Source organism: Poecilia reticulata, chromosome 2 (genome assembly GCF_904066995.2).
Source record: "Poecilia reticulata chromosome 2, P_reticulata-male-v2, whole genome shotgun sequence".
Classification (NCBI taxonomy): Eukaryota; Metazoa; Chordata; class Actinopteri; order Cyprinodontiformes; family Poeciliidae; genus Poecilia; species Poecilia reticulata.
In genome coordinates, this window is record NC_088831.1 from 10,550,568 (window position 1) to 10,564,445 (window position 13,878).

General features: G+C 36.2%; 2 protein-coding genes across 4 annotated transcripts; one reads left to right on the top strand and one right to left on the bottom strand.

Moving 5' to 3' along the window:
- The first annotated feature begins 600 nt into the window (after nucleotides 1–600).
- Nucleotides 601–4,625, top strand: mmadhca (metabolism of cobalamin associated Da). The gene is made up of 8 exons (XM_008428636.3): nucleotides 601–723; nucleotides 1,158–1,196; nucleotides 1,394–1,535; nucleotides 1,613–1,830; nucleotides 2,645–2,750; nucleotides 3,036–3,157; nucleotides 3,231–3,317; nucleotides 4,070–4,625. The coding sequence occupies exons 2-8, from the start codon at nucleotides 1,185–1,187 to the stop codon at nucleotides 4,286–4,288; spliced, it is 906 nt and encodes a 301-aa protein (XP_008426858.1). The 5' UTR covers nucleotides 601–723; nucleotides 1,158–1,184; the 3' UTR covers nucleotides 4,289–4,625.
- Nucleotides 4,626–4,977: 352 nt separating this feature from the next.
- lypd6 (LY6/PLAUR domain containing 6) lies at nucleotides 4,978–13,050 on the bottom strand. 3 transcript variants are annotated; one of them, XM_008428657.3, is made up of 5 exons: nucleotides 11,851–13,050; nucleotides 7,248–7,402; nucleotides 6,482–6,604; nucleotides 6,215–6,345; nucleotides 4,979–5,648 (listed from the first exon to the last, which is right to left on the bottom strand). In XM_008428657.3, exons 2-5 carry the CDS (start codon nucleotides 7,366–7,368, stop codon nucleotides 5,460–5,462), a joined length of 564 nt encoding a protein of 187 aa, XP_008426879.1. In that variant the 5' UTR covers nucleotides 7,369–7,402; nucleotides 11,851–13,050; the 3' UTR covers nucleotides 4,979–5,459. The 3 variants fall into 3 exon arrangements, with proteins under 3 accessions (XP_081453323.1, XP_008426879.1, XP_008426888.1); XM_008428666.3 differs by having other exon boundaries at nucleotides 4,983–5,648; nucleotides 6,482–6,580; nucleotides 11,851–13,036; XM_081597197.1 differs by lacking the exon at nucleotides 11,851–13,050 and having other exon boundaries at nucleotides 4,978–5,648; nucleotides 7,248–9,049.
- Between the last annotated feature and the right edge of the window lie 828 nt (nucleotides 13,051–13,878).

The following is a 13,878-nucleotide window of genomic DNA, read 5'->3' on the forward strand; positions in this document are numbered from 1 at the left end:
ATTTATTCATTATCACTAGCGTTTGTAATCAGATTTATGCTGAACTCCGGGATTACAGAAACAAATATAACTGTAAGATAACAGTAAATAGTAACATGTAATGTTTTTTTATTTGCATGCAATGTGCCTATTTAATTTTATTTTTAGGATTTTGTTTTTGTATACTTTTTGGATAGTCTATAACCGAAGGATTATAAAAAGAATCGATTTACAGTTAAGAGTTGAATTGAACACAAGATATTTTAGACAAGAAAAGAAAAGAATATAGAGCTGTTTCTTAATTTGTTAAATTTGACATGCTATCTTCCCCTTTTTATTGGGGAAGACGGCATATAAATGTAGCTTACTTTTAGACTTAAACTAAAGGTACTTTTCACCTTTGTAAAGACAAAAAAAATTAGATATAATTTGCTGAAGATTTAAGTGTGTAGCTTGAAAAAAAATCTGACGTCTCTTTTTCTCCAGAAGGGGTTGATTAAATAATTTTTCGGTTAGTACATTTTGTCCAAAAGAAACATGTTTTTGAAAAGTATCTATACACTCGTCCACGTTGTGTTCATGTGCCATTCACAATATGGCGACAACGTTGACGCATGAACCCCGTCACGCGCTCTTTGACTACCACTGTTTTGGTTACACAAACGTAAGCTGGTTTTGACCCTCGGCAGCTTCCGTCGTTGTTTTGTGAAGGCAGTCGGGCAAGTTGATAGGGAAACCTAACAAGTATGTACTCCTTTAACCGCGTTTAGTTTGCATAACTAACGTTATGAAGTGTTTGTTGTATATAAAGAGTTTTTCTTTTGATGTTTCCAGCATAAAAACAGGTAACTGACAGAACAAATTAGCAACCTGTCAGCTAACCGCAGCTAACAGCTAGCCGTGTCGGTCTTAGCTACTTCTCTTGGCTGTTTTTCGAGGCTGACTGATTTTCTTTTAAAATATTAAAACAGTCTTAAATATGTTCGTGATAAAATTCAAAGTAAGTAGTGGCATTATGTTTGCTGTTGACCTGTCTTTTGGCTAACAGACTCTTATTGCATCAGACCTCGCTATGGTTGCTAGTTAGCCATGTTAGCACGTTGAAGGTGATGGCAATCTCATCCCATCTGAAGGTCTGTTTTATGTTGTTTATGTATTTTTTGTTAACTGTATAATAGGTTGAAAGGTGAAGGCGGCGAGCCAGAATGTCAAGCAATGTAAGTAACTTATTTACATCTTAATTATGTCTTAAATATCTTAACTGGATTACAGAGTTATGAGTGATATCAAGAGATCTGCAAAGAATAAAATAAAAAGATTAAATATATTTGAAATAATTCCTGGACATAGCAGCGTGTATACTTGGGAAAATATTTCAGATTATTTGCCTTTAGATGTTGTTGCTGTATTGCAGGTGCTGTGTGGTCGAAGCAGGTTGATCCTGTCTCAGACCGCCGGCCGACATGCTTTGACTTCTCTCAGGGTTGGAAGAAGCAGGACGTTCTCAGCCGCCAGCTCTGATGAGCCGTACATCACCGTGTCACCCACACACTCAGGTGAGACATGGCGAGTCAAATAGGATGTGGGTCCGGGAGTTGGTTTCTAAGCTGAACAGTTCTGTCTGTGATTGCAGGCCCCAGGACTGTGTGGCCAGATGAGAGCATGGGACCATTTGGACCTCAGGACCAGCGATTTCAGCTGCCGGGTAACGTCGGGTTTGACTCCCACCTGGAAGGCATGGGGAACCAAAAGAAGGCTCCGGTTCACAAGACGGTGCCTGACGTTCTCACGACTCCAAACAGCACGGACAGACACCAGTTTATTCTGGCGCAGTTCGTCAACGAGTTTCATGTGAGTAGTTTAGTAATCGTTGTGCCTCTTGCACTGACAACACAGTCAGGGTGGTCTGTGACTAAAAAGGTAGTTATGCTAACCCTACAGCTTTACTCAAACCTACATTTTTGCTTCCTGGTTTGTTTAATTTGTTTGTTGTGTGCTTGCCATTTGCTCAATAAAGTTTTTTGTGCAAAAAAACGTTATTGAGAGGAAATGTAACTCCTCTTTAAACAGTTTTCACCCCTTCACAGTAAGAGCGTGAATATAAATGTCTAACTATTTGTAGAAATTTTAAGTCGATAACCACAACTTAAACTCAGATGTCGAACTTTATTCAACTGGACATTTATTTAACGGCTAAGGAAATTAACGCTTTAGAATTTATTTTCAAAATTTAAATTGGAGGAAGTTAAGTTTGCTAAATGTCTTCAAACTTAGCAAAATGCTGAAGTGCTAAGCGAAAAGTTAGCTCTGCTATTAGCAATTAGAAAAAATGTGCCAACCGCTGTTAAATATGGTGCTTCATGTAAAGAGTAAACATCAGAAATAATTAGCATAATAAGTATTATGTAAAATTATTGTAGTTCTGTTTTTCCTCCATCTACAAACTTTACTTTAGTTAAAAGTTTTCACATCTACAAAAGGAGATTTGACTGCAGTAAAAGGCGATGTTACAAAGAATTGACTCGGTAGGTCTGAATAAAGGTACAAGCCACACTTTTAATACTTTTATTTGTGAAAAAACATAAAAATCCATTAGCTGTAACTTTACAGACATGAATGTCTTTACATTCAGCTCTGATATTTTGTACAATTTGTTTGTTTTCAGGAAAAATTGGGCCCTGAAAACATAAGAGTCCACAAAGCCGAGCAGTACTTCAACCAGACAGATACTGACTGCTCTGTGAGCTCCTGCCCTGAGCTGCTAAAGAAAGGTAAGAGAACATTAAGCCTGTCACAACAAGCAATAAATCAATTAATCGCATGATAGTTTTTGGTTACAGAGACTTCATAATCCTGTTTCATCATTTATTTTGGATATTTAAAATGTTTTCCAGTTCCAGTGTTAAATATTCTTCAGAAATTAAAGTCTGAGGGGCTGTACTTGAATCAATTATTACTATATTTGTTTAAAATGGTCTCAAAATTATAATGTAATCATTTATTTTGACAGGCCTACAGCTGCCTTTGAATTTCAGTAACTAATCCGTCTGTCTCAGAACTGGAGCTGATGTTCCCCTCGGCACCAACGGCCTCCATCACGGTCGTGACGGTAACCCAGAGAAGTGGTTGTCAAGACGACGGAGCAGCAGAACCAGACAAAGACCTGCTGCTTCATAAAGTGAGTCTTTGTTTCGCTTTGTTTTGGGAAAACGAGGAAGTGACTGTGGACTGAGAATATGTTGTCACTGCAGTTTGTGAGCGGGGCGAAGGAGATGTGTTTCGCCTTGTGGACGGCGGGATACTGGGCCGACTTTATCAACCCGACAACAGGAGAAGCTGTAAGTACTGAAGCACACATATCATAAAAATGTTAGGCAAAACAAAAGCGCTGAAGCTCGGTTTTAATTGTTTCAGCAACATGAGTTCTGTTCATCCTTTCATCCATAAACTAGTTTTTCCACCATTTCAGCCACGTTTTTAAACTTGAATCTGAAGGAAGAAATAATACAAACAGAAGAAAAAGATCCAGCTGAGTTGAAAACATGGTTGGATTATAATAAATTATTAAATGAAGGAATAACTGAGTTCATGGTATTTTCTGGTAATCATATCTATAATAATGTAATGTAAATGGAGTTGAAATTGATTTAGTGTATGAGACTAAATTTGTAGGGATTGTTCTAGTCAATAAACCAAATTGGAAACCTTCTATTGAATATATTAGAAATAAAGTTGCAAAAACTATTGTAATATGGAAATCTGGAGAAATGCAAGTAAAACAACCATTGATATATTAAAGTTGCAAAAACAAAAGCTATTAGGCTTATCAATAAAGTGTGAAGTTGTGAACCGACTAACTTTTTACTCAAAGTAATACTTTAAAGATATTGTACATATAAAATGTATAAAGGATTGAACAAAAGTTTTCCTTCTGGAATTCAGAAATAATTTTAGTTGAGAGAGAATAAATCTAATTTGAGTCAGGTAAAGTCTAGATGTTTCAGTTTTTGGCATGAAACTGTTCATGTATATATGTTGATAATTTACTAAAATGAACTGACTATAATCTTCTAAATGCGTTCTCCCACAGTTCTTTGCGTCTCCATTGGCTGCGTCGGCTCTGCGGCCGGAGGAGCAGCTCAGACATTTGGGTTTTCACATCGAAGTATCGGGCTCCTGCACCGTCATTCGCCACATCCTCAGGGGAACGCCTTTGTTTGTGGGGACTGTTTTCACCGACGCACCTGCTAACAGCGATGCTGTAACGAGACTTCAAGGACTATCGAATGGATTTGAAGAAGAAGAGTAGGCTTGTTTTTAAAATTAAACACCAGGAGATTTGCACAAGAATGCCTCAAATCGTGGTGTGAGATGTTTTGATTTTGGCTCGGTTGTGTGATAAAACTCTGTAAGGACATGTCGGTGTTACGACTCCACACCCTTCACTACATCCGGGGCGAACCCGCGCTCAAAACGTCAACTTTGAACAAATGTTCAATTTGTAGAAAGTGTTGATATTTTTAGAGAATATTTGTATTTATGAAATTACCAGATGAGGAACGACGACAAGCCTCGAAACGACATGAACACGTTCGCCGGAACGACATCGGGTCGTAATGCACTGCTAATAAAATGTTTTCCTTTCAGGCTGGACTCACTTTATTTCCAGGAAGCAACTATTTAATCCACTGCTGGTTTTATAAGTTTACTCACAGAGAAATGAGTCAAATTTTTTACCAAAATGCATAAAAACATGAAATAAGCATTTAAGAGTTTCGGAATAATGCTTCCACCGCTGTTCTTTTCTTCCTGCACGGTGATTTTAGTGCATCAAAACGTCAAATATGCTCATGTTTTCAGTCACCAATATAAAATCTTATTTAGTTCTGGCTTCCTCATATCTGTTGATCAATATGATTTGTAAATTGGTAAAATGAGGCATGTGAGTGAAGATGATCTTTTCCTAAATTGTTCTGGAATTAGATTAAAGTTGAACGACTTTAATGGTTCAAGATTTTACTCAGAAGCTCCGTTTTGATTTCTGATAATACATGTTGCCTTGGAAAATAATTCAAAACCCTTTCAATCATTTTTTAATTACATTTAGTTGTTTTACAAAAACACTCTGAGTCATGTTTTAGAGATTTCATGCTATGAACAAAAGTAGAAAATCATAAAACTTTCTTGCTCCTGCCTGAAAAGTTCAGAAAGCAAATGTATTCCACACTTTACTCAAATTTAATTTATAAATAAAAAACACCAAAGTACCAATTTACCTGAAACATTTAAACAATATTTTGTGTTGATCTATCAGAAAATCCCGTAGAGCTTCTCCACTGGGTAAAACAACATCCAGATCACATTTACAGTTTATTTCATAAAAAAAAAAACCTGCATAGAAAATAAATAACGGTTAAAAAAAGCACTATATAGTCGTTTGTAAGCTTGATAAACTCCTAGTTTAAAGGAAGTTTTGTGCGTTAAACAATTTGACTCCTTAAATGTGTCCAGCAGCTGCTGGCAGTGATGATGGTGATGTAACGTAATGCAGCGGGGCGCAGGCTGCGGCCCGCGCCGACCAGGGGCCCGGCCGAGGAGAACACGGCACCGCTGTCGTTTGTCGGCACCAGCACGTTGCAGATGTTCCCGTGGCAACAAGACGTGCACACCTGCAGCAGGTGAGGATAGAGTTGGGTCATCCACAAAGCTGTAACTGGTAACCAGAGTTACATTTACTTGTATAACTTATTTTGAAAATAATGTACTTTTAGGAGTATTTTTGCTATGTTGTACTTTGAGTTATTTTATGACGTATTTCTGCTCTCTCGAGTCAAATTTCTAGATTCTCTGCTCACTTAATGAAAAACAAACATGTTTTAGCTAAAAATTCACCAGACTCAGACACACACCTGCAGTTTTTACAGTTTTTTTTATTCAAAGAAACTGATTTGAAAGAATTTCTCTTACCTGAATTTTTTTTTTTTTTTTTTTGTCATTTTCATTCTTAAAATACAAAAATTTCCACTTTACTTTATATTTCAGTCGGGCTGATGTAATTTTTTAATATTAAATGTTAATTTGATCAGCTACTCAGCAGTTTTTACCAAATATTTTTTACTCTCAAGTAATTTCTTCGACAGCTACTTTTTACTTTTACTTTAGTAAAAATATATTGAAGTAGTTTTACTTAAGTACATTTTTGGGTTCTCTGCCTGTAACTGGGTCTGTATTTCACCTGGAAGCCGTTGTGGGTGATGTTGACGCAGCCGGCGAAGCGGCAGTGCTCCCATGTTGCGCAGCGCTTCGTCACAGAAACACTGTCGCCATGGTTATCCATCATGTGAAGCGTGTAGCAATAACTCGTATCTGGAAGAAAACTCTTCTGATTATTACAAGTAATATTTAATAAATACAGCAAATAAACTATTAGTTTAGCTGGTCAGCTTCAGGTTAACTTCCTGTTGGTTTATTTTACGAATATTAAAAGAAGAAGCTGATTTACCTTTTGGACAGTAAACATCTGGAGCCCAGCGGTTGCAGTCGTAGTTATCTGCAGCGTCCTGACATGTGAAACATTTGAAACCACCTGGATGTGGTGTGGCTGCAGAGGACAGGCAGACAAAATCTATTTATCAGGAAGAAAAAAATACTGCATTTTATACTTGCATTCATATTGAAAAAAACTATTTTAGTACTATAATAGAAATATTTAAAGCCCTGAATGACTGAAGATGGTTGGTAAGGTGGATTTTATTTAGGGGTATCGTGGTAAAATTAGCTGAAAAGAAATAAAAGCAACACTTAAACTGTTGTAGTTTTGAAAAAGGAATTTAAGTACTTTAAGAAGTTGCATTTCAGCTCTTCTGCGGTTTCTGCAACACTCCTGGTGCTAATTTAAACTTGATTATGCAGACTGTACACAACCATTTTTATACTGAAAAATGAGCTAAAATCAGTCATGAACTTGGTCATAATGTGGGATTTGAAACGTGTAACTTTAAAAAAAAAAAATTAAACTTAAAACAATTTATTTCTTGCAATTAACAGATTTTTAGTTCCAAAAGATGTTAGCAAGTTAAAAAAAATGTTTTCAAGATAAGTAACATCACAATGCTGCACAAACTGAACTGTAAGATTTACCACATGAGCTAAAAAAAACCACCTAAGCAAAATAAAGTTATAATTGTTAAGAGTCTCTTAGTAAATAGGAAGCTTGGATAAGTGATGTAACTGCAGCCAATCAGCAGGATTCAACGCCGCGGTCGTACTGGAAGGATGCAGTTGAATTATGTCCTTCATGGTGAAATCCCGTGACTCTGCGGTTTCTGTCCACTCAGAAACTGATACCAGCATCAGGATCCAGGCCACAGCTGGCCAGGCGTCCATCATGGGTCTGCATCAACGCTGCACGTCGTGTCAAACGCTAAAACAGAGAAACGTGTCACTAAGCAGCAGCCACACGAGTTCAATGCCTTGATTATATTAGCCTTGGTTGCTAAATGATGGATTTCCATCCATATTGTGACAAAACCTTTAAATATTTGTTTTAGATTTTCATAAAATGCTACATTTAGTAAGATCTGATCCAAAACAAGGCTTTGTGAGGATAATAAAGGGAATTTAGAGATGTATTGCAAAACATTTACTGAAAAATTAATATGCCTGATTAAAACACCATATTAATTAATTTACCTCTGGGATCAGTGAAATATTTTTTAATTTGAATAATTCAACCTCTTGTGTTAGCAGTATGTATTTACAATTCAGTGGTATGTTTTAAAAAGTAAATTCACAAATGTACAACATGAAATAAATGCATTAATTAAAATTTTAAAACAGTTATCCCTTCTGGTGCTATAATAAAATAACAGCTTATGACACACAGCTGTAAGCAAAAGAATATAGAAAAAAACAGTAAATTTAGTTCCAGAGTGTATTCTCATTTCAAACAACTGCTGAGATTTAAATTAGGTACAACTTTATCTAATTTAAAAACTCTTCTCCACGCAGAAAAAAGGATAGAGTAATACGATTCAGATATTTTTACTGCAATAGACCCTCTACTGGTTTCCACCATGAACTGACTGGTTGAAAACATTTTTAAAAATATACCTGAAAAATATTGGGGGGAAAACTACCAGATAAATATGTTCATTTTTAATTTTTTTTCACATTAACATTTAAAACTACTAAATACAGTAAATATGTTCATTTTTAGTTTTTTTCCACAGTGACATTTAAAAGAATTGCAGTTTTCTTTCAGCTTTAGCCAAAGCGGCTCTCCAAGGATCCTCTGAGATGTCAGTCACTGAATTAAACACCAGCTGACCTGGTTTTCCCCCTTTTACTCAGATTAGCAGATTTGTGTAAGATCAGCTCTGAGCTCAGATGCCTCTAACTCCACTTTGTTCTTTATCCCCAGGCTCTATGCCAGGCTGGGTGGTTATAAATGCTTGTTTTCTTTGCATTAAACATGCTCCAGTAAGACTGATCCATGCTTTAGCTGAACGCTGTTCTATCCTGCACACGTTTATTCATATCTGATCCACTTTAACCACCGATGTGCTCATTTTAAAGCCAAATAAACAAATTATGCAATAAGGATAATATTTCTTGCATAATAATTACATCCTAAAACATAAACGGCAGCACAACTGGATCTGAAAATCTGTAATTCTGTCACCAACGACATTAAACGGTAGTTTTTTGTTTTTTTTAAACTTCCTTGACATCTGCTAAAGGATGTTTACACAAACTTTTCACAATAAAATATAAATATTCAACAAACAAAATTCTACTTTTTAATACAAAAATATGCAAAAAAAATGTACAGAAGAGGAGAGAAGTAAAGATTAAACTAAATGCCAAGTGTATTGGCACTTCATGTCAACATACAAGCTAATATTAGCATGCTAGCTAGCTCCATTTCAGAAAATTTTTTTTTTTTTTTATTCTTGTTCTTTGATTTTTGTAGAATATTGTAGAAAATAAGTTTCTTAGTTTAGTTCAGCATTGTTTTTTTTAATAAGCTAATGCTAACATAATGGTAATGCTAACCCAATAAAGCAACCAGACCCACCATGTTGTTTGCTGCCAGGACCGGACACACAGCCTACAATTAAACTGCTTTATTTTAGTAATATTTTATTAGGCTCTAGCTGCTCTCTTATCATCACATCCTCCTGTAATCACTCCTGCTTTTCCACATGTACCAAACCAAAAGCATGCTTGGCTGCAGAGTAGCTTCACCTCTGTCCTTTTAAAGTTGAACCCTAGAAACTGGGATTAATTAAATGATTATTTGAAAGTTTTATTTGAGGTCTCCTGCTCTAAGTGCTTCCATTCATTCATCACGCTCTTCAGGCCACAGTGTTACAGTACAGCTCATAATGAGATGCTTTACTGCTGAAGATTAGGTCTCCAGCTTTGAGCGCCGTGGAAATCTGGTTTAAGTTGAAGCGAACAGAGCAGAAGATCAATAATATCGACCAAGAATCAACCGCTGAATGAAGTGATGAATCTTTACATCTGAGAATAAAGATGTGTGTAAATGCAGAGTTAGTAAAGCCAAGCTGTCGCCTTTAAGTCAAATTATAATGTGATTTGCTGCATTTATCTTCAAACATGAATGTTGCAATGTTTTTTTATAAGGAGTTAACAGCTTTTGTACTAAAATATAATTATTAAAATTCCACCGATTCACACTTAGCGGACAATCTGTGTCTTACAAAAGTATCCATCCAGACTGTTTTCGCGCTTTCTTACGTCAATAACCACAAAGTTCTGCTTCACAGGGATTTTAGACAAATCCTGTTTGACACTACAAGATTTGAGATGTTAGAATGGTCTAGTCAAAGTCCAGACTTAAATCCAATAAGGAATTTATGACAAGATGAAAAGTGTTGATCTGAGGTGTCCTCCATCTGGTCTAATTTAAGTTTGGAGAAACAGGTAAGTCTCTAAATGTGCAAAAAGCCGTAAGCCTTGACACTGGGAAAAAAATGTTGGAAAACGTGTATCTGTTCTCCAATTTTTGGTTAAAATGTTACAAAATCTGGAGGAATTTTAGGGGTTTAAAGTGGAAGTTGGACTCTGAAATTTGTGTATTAATTTGTAATATAATCAAATGTTTAAGCTTGTAGAGGAATGTGTTGAAAATGAGATTAATATGTGGAGCAGGAGATGTTTAATAAAAAAAGGACTGACTAAATACCCAGAGGATATGATGTCCCTGTATGTTTTAGGACAAATGTTAATGAATTTTCTTTCTACTGAAAGTTTTGTGATCTTTACACAACAAAATAGAATAGATACTAGATACAATTTTACATTTATTTTAGTGATTTTTTTTTACAAAAATGTACAATTTATTTCTCCATTTGACCCTTTCATTTTGTTTGTAAAATCATTTAAATAATCTAGAAGTAGATGCAAAAAAGATTCCTAGATCAAATGTTGGTTAAAAATAATTGTAATTCCTTAATTTTACATGGTATTTAAAACTGTAACCTCCATCAAGAAACACATTTTTGTCCTTTTGTGGTTTTTATTTGCAACATTTAACTACTCCTGAGGAAGAATCGGTGCAGATTTCCATTCTTCCTTTGGCTTTTTAACAATAAATAATAATTTTGCGTGTATTTAGTTAAAGGATTGAGACGCAAATGCCCGTCTTCCTGCTTCACTGACCCAGTACAGCCAGTCAACACGGTCCATCGCTGAAGCTGACACCGACCCGCGTGTCAAGTGTGAATGAACAAATTCGTTAGATGAAGGCTCGGTGATTTGTGTCAGGAGTAAACTCCATCAAAACCTCGACCACCGGGTCTGGCTTTGAAGCGAGGCGGCTTTGCTCTGCAGACCAGACACACATGGCACGAGCTTAACACTCCACCCATACTGCTGCTTTTGTTTGCTGTTTGATCTCAGCTCAGCATCCAGAAGAAAAAAGTTTAGCGCATCGAGCTAATTCTTGTGCAAAAAAAAAAACACACAGAAGTGAGATTTGTTGCCTCGGCTGCTTTATGTGGGCATTGCTGACTCATTTCTCGACTGCAACACTTTTTATGGGATCCTCAGGAGGCTCTGTGCCTCATAAAATGTTCCACATCTTAATGAAATAGTAACAGCAAACCAGTGGGTGAATCATATCCTGTTGGAAACTGGATCAGTAAACGGTAAGGTAGCCTCAGCTGAAGGGTTATGAGAACGGGAACAAAAGCTCCTGGAAGAGCCTGGCTCGAACGCATGCTGGGAATGTCTGGGTCACAATGTTTCTAACTGGTTTCCATTTCAAGAAAGAAAAGCATCCCCACACCATGATGCTGCTACCACCATGCATCACTGTGGGAATGGAGAGTTTATGACGGAAAGGCTTTGTTTACGTGTATAAGAGTAATTATTTGTAATCACTTTTATCAAGTTTTATCACCTAAAATCTCAGAAAAATACTCTGCAACACCAAAGAGGATGTGAACAATCCTCTTAAACCACATCCTTACATCCTTTACACATTTGTGTAAAGTCGTCTTGACTTTACACAAACCCGCTGTTACTAATTTGCGGGGAAAAGTTGAAAATTGGCCGTTTTTTTTCCTGTTTTCTTACGTTTTTTAACTAACTTCACGATTGAACGTAACTTACCTCCACTAGTCTATTTAAACAACATCAAAAAAATGAATGCGGATTGTGAATATCTAAAATAAACGCACTCCATTCAATGTTGACAATAGCAGCAGCGCTCGTTTCAAATCACTCTGCGTCCTAACCCATCGCAGATCGGATTTACGCGAAGTTTATCGTAAAAGCACGACTTTTACAGTGCCTGATGGTTTAGAACAGGGACAAACTAGATTTGGAGATGAAACTTACCAGCTTCAGTTCCTCTGAACCTACAGCAGATTCAACGGGACGGAGATGGGGGATAGAAACTGCCGCTCCGTGTGGATGTTGGAGCTCTTTGGGTTGGGAGGGCTGCGGCGTCACGGAAACGTAGAAGATGTTAACTCCCCCCTGTCAAGGGGAGCTAATGCTGCTGCTTTGTCTGTTTTTTCGCTGCGTTTTTAGCGAAATGAGGCGAAAAGCGCCTCTTTATGTCCTTAGTGCAGCAGTATTATATTTGTATAGACGGAAACTGATAACTGCGGCCACGGGCGAATGTTAATAGGGGCCCATAATGACAAATGAATGGATGCTGTTTTTAAAGAGAAAAAGGTATATTTACAAAAAAGAAAAAAAGTCTTTCATGCAGCCGTACAATATAAAAACAATTACAAAAAAAAATACAAATGTGTAAACACTATTTAGAAATATTTTACTTTTTAAAGTAAATTTCTGCATCTTTTCTATTGTTTATACATACAATTAGACACATGCAACAAATACATCACCATTATAACCTAATACAATAATTTATAATATGAAAAAAGTTTAATTTTGTTTAAATATCAAAACAGTATTTTTATTGTATTTTGTTAAAAGTATAATTTTCAATTACATAATGGGACAGGATTTGAAGGAAGGTGAATTGTATATTTTTTCCAGCGTCTTTGTCTGTTCCCCCAAAATAAAATTACTTTTCAAGAAATAACAAAAGTTCATGATGTGGAAACATATCTAAGATATGGATATCTTAAACAAGAGTTTCTCTGTTTCAAAATAAAGCTTCACGTCATCTGTTAAAGCAAATAGAAGAAGACACACCCTGTGTTGCTCGCTTATTCACATTCCTTGGCTGAAAGACACGAAGTCATGTTCAGCTCCCATCAGATAAATGTGAAGGAGTGCATGTCTGAAAGGGGCCATACAAGAAGTCATCAGTGACAGGCTGCAGCCCTCTGACCCCACTGGATATGTGATCCTTCGCAGGAAAGACAAGGAAGAAGACTGCAAGGTCCTTCAAGTCAAGTCAGACAGAGGAATGTCAGTGGGGTGACCACACAGATGTGCATTAATATACAGACATATGGTCTGACCTGGGCGGAAACACTTTAACTATGCTGCAAACATGATACACAAACAAAAACCTACTGAGAAGATTTCAGCTATGAAATTTAAAAATCTAACTGCAACCGCTGCAGAATATTTGAGCTAAAAGGGCTTGTTAAACCTGATTTAAGGAGAAAAATGTTTGTTTTTTGTGGTTTACATGACTTTGCTTAAAGTTTGTCCACTTTTTTCACATTCTAATCCCAAACTTCAATGTATTTTGTCAGGATTTTATGTGACAGACCAACACAAAATGATTCAGAACTTTTAAGTGGAAGGATAAATGTTTTTTTTGTTTTGTTTTGTTAACAGTTTTCTGTAAGATGTGGCATACTTTTGTATTCAAGTCAATGGAACCAGTTCTTTTGAAATTACAGAAACTGTAGAAGAAAAGAATCTCCACAGTATAAAGCTGTTGATCAAATGATTTTAACACAAAAATGCTTTTTATTTTAACTCAGGTTGTGTGTTTGGGTTTGTCTTATCTCTGGCTTGTACAATGATTGATTTTGTGATGTTGCTTCTCATTAAGTTTCTTGAATGCAATTGATTTGAGGGAATTAATTAGGCTGACAAATCTACAAACATACGTCACAATTAGTTCAGGTTCTTAAAAATAAAAATTTTAACTTTGAAGTCTTATTGTTATGTTTGTGTCTTTATATCTCATAATTCCAATTTTAAAAATCAAAGCTACTGGTTTCACTGTCAGGATTATGACTGACATAAAAAAATTATGTTTATAATTATATTTTGAAGGTTAAGACTTTCCGTGCAGCGTCATAAAAGTCGCCTGAAAGTGTTTATGTATTTTTTTTATGTTCAAAATCGTCTAATCGTAATTTTCTGTTGAATTCAACACATGGCCTGTAGAGGGAAGCAGCTCCCGTTCCCTGCCCAACATCGACCGCA